The sequence below is a fragment of the Elephas maximus genome, chromosome 4 (assembly GCF_024166365.1).
Source record: "Elephas maximus indicus isolate mEleMax1 chromosome 4, mEleMax1 primary haplotype, whole genome shotgun sequence".
In the NCBI taxonomy this organism is placed as follows: domain Eukaryota; kingdom Metazoa; phylum Chordata; class Mammalia; order Proboscidea; family Elephantidae; genus Elephas; species Elephas maximus.
This window is the reverse complement of record NC_064822.1, coordinates 133,172,627-133,178,778: the sequence shown is the minus strand read 5'-3', so window position 1 is coordinate 133,178,778 and position 6,152 is coordinate 133,172,627. Positions and strand designations below refer to the sequence as shown.

The following is a 6,152-nucleotide window of genomic DNA, read 5'->3' as shown; positions in this document are numbered from 1 at the left end:
GCGTTGATAGGCAGTCTTGTTTCCTGCGTGTCGCAGGAAGTGACGTTGCGAGCATAGCCACTTCCAGAGCCCCTTTCTCGGCAGGCGGAAGAGCTCAGATCGCGGAGAAGCCAGGGGGCGCTAGGGAAGGGATCTGGGTTGCGACGGTCCGGCGAGAAAGAGCTGGGGTGCGGGGAAGTTGGGGAGCAGAGCCCGCTAGGTGTCCGAGTAGGGTAAGGCCGCACCGACCGGGTCCGTTAGGAAGAAAGGGAGGCGAGGAGGAAGGCACTTGTCGGGCGGATCCCCGGACGAAGGGCTAAGGTTGTGTGGAAGGCACTGCTCCCCGGATGGCGACCGCAGACACTCCGGCCCCGGCCTCCAGCGGCCTCTCGCCCAAGGAGGAAGGGGAGCTAGAAGATGGGGAGATTAGCGACGACGATAATAACAGCCAGATCCGGAGCCGGAGTAGCAGCAGCAGCAGTGGCGGTGGGCTGTTACCTTATTCGCGGCGAAGGCCTCACCCGACCCGGGGTGGTGGATCCGGCGGAGGCGGTGGCTCCTCCTCATCGTCGTGCTCTTCTCAACAGCAGCTGAGGAATTTCTCACGCTCGCGGCACCCTTCGGAGCGGGGCCACCTCAGGGGACACAGCAGCTACCGACCCAAAGAGCCGTTCCGGTCTCACCCGCCTTCTGTGCGGATGCCTTCGAGCTCCCTGTCCGAAAGCAGTCCCCGACCGTCCTTCTGGGAGCGGAGCCACATCGCCTTGGACCGTTTCCGCTTTAGAGGCAGGCCTTATCGGGGTGGGAGTCGCTGGAGTCGGGGACGAGGAGGGGGTGAGCGAGGAGGCAAGCCGGGGGGCCGACCTCCCCTGGGAGGAGGAACGGGTTCCGGATTCAGCAGCAGTCAGAGCTGGCGAGAGTCTTCTCCACCTCGGAAGAGTTGTATCCTTAACGTGGCGGTCTGCCTGGGTGTGTCACTTCCTAAAGTTCCCTTTAGCGTCATTACTAAGTCTGTGAAATGAGTGTAACTTTCCTGAACCATCAGAACCGCTTATTTGTCAATGTGTCGATATAAAGTAAGTTTTTGTTTGTTAATTTCCGTGTGCCACACTATTGTGTTGTTTCTTAAGATTGTTTTATTGGGTAGATTGCTTGTTTAATATTTACGTATTATGGATTGGGGCCAAACTAGTGGACTCGAAGATAGTCTACAATCAGGTTTATAATAGTATGTCACAAGTCTGCGTTTCATTAGCATTTGTTTTTGCTGATACAGGAATTTTGAGTTTTATGTGAAGTTGACTTGGATTGTTGGAGGGGAAAAAAATAAAACAGTTTTGGGAAATACTGTTGGTTATGTCACAGTGCACTTCAGACATTGAAAATGTCAAGTTTTTTCTGCATAAGCTTACTTTCCTACATGTGACTCTGTTTTTACTTTTCTTGCTTTATTTTTCACCATTGCTGCCTTTTCGATGACAGCGGGTTTGGTTTTTTGGTTTTGCTGCCTTTTAAAGTGGTTAAAAAAAAAAAGACCTGGTACCTTAACCAAGTGGATTAATTCAGACCTGAATGACATGTATCTTTTTGGAAAGTTTCACCTCCTTAACGTCTTTTTCCTATGTTCACTTTTTAGATATAACTCAAATGTGAACCAGAGAGTGAAAAATAAATTTAGCAGCATTTTTATTTTAATATATTACAAGCCATGGGGGGTGGGAGTGGGTATGGAGGGTGGAGAGGTTGAGAAGCAAAATACCAAAATATCTGATTTATACCTCCTCTAGTTTCATCCTTAGACATCGTTAACATTAGGGAGTTTACTGAGTAGTTATCGGAGGAATAAATCATCTGAGGGTTTGCTGTTTTATGATGAGTTTGGAGAACTGTGTCTTGACTTATTCTGTGAGGACTGCATAAAAGTAGTTTACTAAGCTCATTCATCACTGGATGTAATTTCCGTGGTGTAATGCTTTTTTTCTGTATTTATTATATATGAAGTGTGTACTAATAACATTTGTAAGACACTCAGAGTCATTTTTATGGAATACTTAGGCGCAAGATGGTCCTCCCCACATGTCATGATGTCATGATGTAAAAACATATATTCAGGAAAGAAACAGCAACTTCTGTTTCTAGTGCTTTGAAAAAACTTACTTCTACAACCAAAAGTTGGGTTAGGTGTATTCCAGGATTGTTTCAGAGAAAATCATGTAGATACTTATCTTTTTAAAAGACAGAAGATTTTTTTTTAATAAGGTTGGAAAACCTCTGCCCACATGGCTTTGTCAGTTAATTCTGAACCTGAACACAGATGAGCTATTTAAGCATATAATGTGTGTGTGTGCTTTTTTTTTTTCTTTTTGAGATACAGAGATAAAACTTGTAGTTTGTGTTGGGGAGACAAATGTAAATAAATACAGCTTTGTGTAAAAAGTTCAAATTGAGGTGTGTAAGAAGTACTGTGAGAGTTCAAAACTTTTAAACGTATTTTCTGTATTAGATAAGGGGGTGATGAGTGGGCTTGCTTACCTCATGCCTTTGTCCCTTTTTCTGTATGCAGTTATGTTCATTCATTCAATAACAGTTTGGGCCTTTGTCATACCTTTGCCAATTGTCAAGCTTATGTGTTTTTATTGAACAGCCATGTGATGAGAAAAAGTACAGGAAAATATCCAGCCTGCCTGTGTGACTTTGGGCTAGTTATTTAACTTTGTTGGATTTCAGTTTTTTAATCTTAATTTTTAAAATTTGGGATAACAGCTAAGAATGTTGAGAGAATGAGGTGAACTAAACTTACTGAACATATTTTGAAATTTTAAAAGGATGTTCATTTTTACAATGTATTGACTTGTAACTTCTCAGAAGTGAGCTATCTTGCTGTTTTTCTTTTTGCAGATGCGGCTGTTAAAAAAGGATGCTTGTTTTGATTTCCTGCCCATTAGTTTCCTGGTGAAGTATCACTAATCCAGCCTAGAGGTAGTGTTCTTTGTAAGAACTTAAGAAGGAAAACATAGTTCCCAGCCTCTTTTGTATATCATGAGCAAATAAAATTTGTAATACAAAGCTTTATTACTTCAAATTCCATTGATATGAATGTTGTACTTAGTTAATTCATATTTCCACTGAATGACCATAATAATGACATTTTGATTTTACAGATATTGCAATAGAGTTGTTCTGTGACTTACTTCCATAATCTAGAAGGGAAGTGGAAATAAGTTACAAAATAATTCCTAATTTTTTTTAACTCAATAGTTGTAAAATTAAAATATCATTATTATGATCATGCAGTGGAAGTATGAACTAAACTAAGTACAACTTTGACATCAAAAGGAATTTGAAGTGATAAAACTTTGCATTACGAATTTTGTTTACTCACGATATAATCCATAATCTAAAACTGAAGAAGCCCTGGTGGTGCAGTGGTTAAGTGCTCAGCTGCTAACCGAGGTCAGCAGTTTGAACCCACCAGCTGCTCCTCAGGAAGATGGGGCTTTCTGCTTCTATAAAGATTATAGCCTTGGAAACCCTATGGCAGAGTTGTACTCTGTCCCATGGGGTCGCCCTGAGTCAAAATTTAGAAGTGAAGTAGCCTGTTTTTTTTTTGCCATAACTTTTCCTACTTATGATAAGGTATGCTAGATACAGCTTTGAAAAAATAGAATAATCCAGATTCCATTGCAATTCTTATTTTCCATGCATATTTACTCGTGGTGTTTCTTAACAGTATATACTTGGTCAGTCTTTCTTAGCATATGTTTCCCTTGGATGACTACTGTTTCAGACTTTCAGATCTTAGGTGAGCTGACATAATTAGGCCAGTGTTTCTCATCAGTGAAAAATCATTCCATTTAGTGTAAAACTAAACTTTTAAAGTGTTGATTTGACCATAGTTATCCTGTTATCCTGTATAGACAGGGTAGGATTTATTTCATTTATCAAGTAGTTGAATAGTGTGGTTATACAAGACTATTACAGGACTTTTAAATTGGTAAGACAGTATCTTTGCCTAGAAGGAAATTAGTCAGTTATAGTCGTAACTCCATTGCTTTTTCCTCATTTTCCTGTTCCTTATTTTTTTCTATCGTATTGTCTTTTCCCTTTGCAGATGTTTGCAATGCCTTCAGTCAGTCATATTTATGTAGTTTTTTGTTTGTTTGTTTCTGTTGCTGACCACTGTCTATAGACTTTGCTATTAGAGGAATGTTGACAAGTTAGATATAAATGCAGGTAATTACAAAATGTCATGTACCAGAATACATGGGGGAAGGGGCAGGGGGGTGGCAAGTAACTCTGGCTTCACAGAGGAGGTGACATTTGAATTGGAAGTTGAAGAACCAAGAAACCTGGACACAAAGCCGTGCATAAATTGTAATGAACATAGAGAAGATGAGATCGGAAAGGTAAATACTGCTCTGATCGTAGAGGCGTTATATGCCATGCTAAGGATTTAGACTCTTTTCTTAAGATTTAAATAAGGGAAGTGATCAGATTTGTGTTCTTGAAAGCTTACTCTGGTAGTGGTACGGGGGATGGTTTGGGGGAAGTAGAGAACCCAAAATATCTTTTGCCAGGCCAAACTTCTCCGCTATAGTAGATAAAACTACGGGGGTTCATGAAAACACTCCAAATGAAAAGTGAAAAAAACTAGGGAAAGCTCACTGGACAACACCATTATTTCAGGAGCTGGAGATAACTCTTTCTCCTCTTTTTTTTTTTTTTTTTTCTTCCTGGCTCCTGCAGATAAAGGAGCCAGGAAGACTTAAAAAAAAAGAGGAACAAGAGGAGAATGAGTTATAGGAGACAAGTAGTTAGTTAGCAGTGTCAGATACTGCAGAGCCATCAGGTAAAATAAGGTTTGACAAAATGGGTAGATAATCTTAGTGAGAACACTTTCTGTGGATTAATTGGGACTGGAGCCAGATTCATTTTGTTAAAGAGTGAGTGAACAAAAAAGATACTGAGAAACAAGTATTCTTTCAGATACTTGGCTCTTGAGAAATCAGAGAACCAAATGTTTACTAAAACCATTTTGAAGTAAAATTGTTAAGATGGCTAATTTTCATGTGATGCTTATTTAGTTTCTCAGATATTTGGTGGTGATTCTCATTCTTGAAGGAGCCCTGGTGACACAGTGGTTTAAAAACTTGGCTGCTAACCCAAAGATCGGCAGTTTGAACCCACCAGCCGCTGTGTGGGAGAAAGATGTGGCAGTCTGCTTCTGTAAAGATTACAGTCTTGGAAACCCTATGGGGCAGTTCTACTCTGTCCTATAGGGTCGCTATAAGTTGGAATCGACTCGACAGCAATGGGTTTGGGTCTTATTCTTGAAATGGCCATCGGGAAAGTTTAAAATTCTTAGCAGACTGCTTTCCCTGTGACTTAGTAGTTATGAAGAACCATATTTAGGGAGCCTCAGAGATATATTCTAGCCATTTCAGCATGACCAATAAATGATACATTATATTAAAATAAGATACATGTCTTTTCACTTGTTAATTTTCAGGTTGTATGAATTGTTGTGGATAAAAATTGTAGTTTGGAACTAAGTAGCCATCTCAAAGAAGGGAAGAAATTTTATTCCATGTATCACTATGTTCAAGAAAAAAATAACAAAAGTAATTGGTTTACACATTGTAGTCTTTAAGGATAGTTAATTCAGAAAATAGATTTTGAGTATGATTTAAAGTTTTTATGTTTTGATATATAGCTACCTTAAGTATTTCGGTTTGCATAGTATACTTGATGAGCTTTAAGCATTAAGTTTTTAAGAAAATTTTTCTTATTCATAAATTAGACTAACATTAATTTCAGTGTTCATTTCTCTCTCTCTCTCTCTTTTTTTTTTTTTTGAGATGTGAGAAGAAACCAGTTAAAGAGAAGAAAAGTTTCCTCTTGGTTTTCTGAAATATAAATTATCCACATCTGTGACAAACTATTCAGTTTCTCCCCTCTTCCTTCAGAAAAGAGTTTGACAGCCAGCTGGTTTGGGGCTTTCCTGGCACCTACAGAAGGAAGGATGCTATAACCTAACTAGATGGACTGCCTATGGATGCTATGGGTAATTACTGAGACTAGTGATTTTGTAAGTGGACGATTTATATGGATACTTGTTAAATTTGAAATATGGGCACATAATCAAAGTGGGCATTAGCAGCACATGTATTAAA

General features: G+C 39.7%; 1 protein-coding gene and 1 long non-coding RNA gene across 3 annotated transcripts in view; both read left to right on the top strand.

Moving 5' to 3' along the window:
• Positions 1-326: 326 nt before the first annotated feature.
• ZFC3H1 (zinc finger C3H1-type containing) overlaps positions 327-6,152 on the top strand; it is a 63,302-nt gene continuing 57,476 nt past the window's right edge. For both annotated transcript variants that reach the window (XM_049883898.1, XM_049883897.1), the window contains exon 1: positions 327-921. In XM_049883898.1, coding sequence (XP_049739855.1) covers positions 327-921 — 595 coding nt within the window. The remainder of the gene's footprint in view (positions 922-6,152) is intronic.
• Positions 3,223-6,043, top strand: LOC126075804 (uncharacterized). Its single transcript, XR_007517277.1, has 2 exons — positions 3,223-4,385; positions 5,838-6,043. It is a non-coding gene; the product is annotated as an uncharacterized LOC126075804 (long non-coding RNA).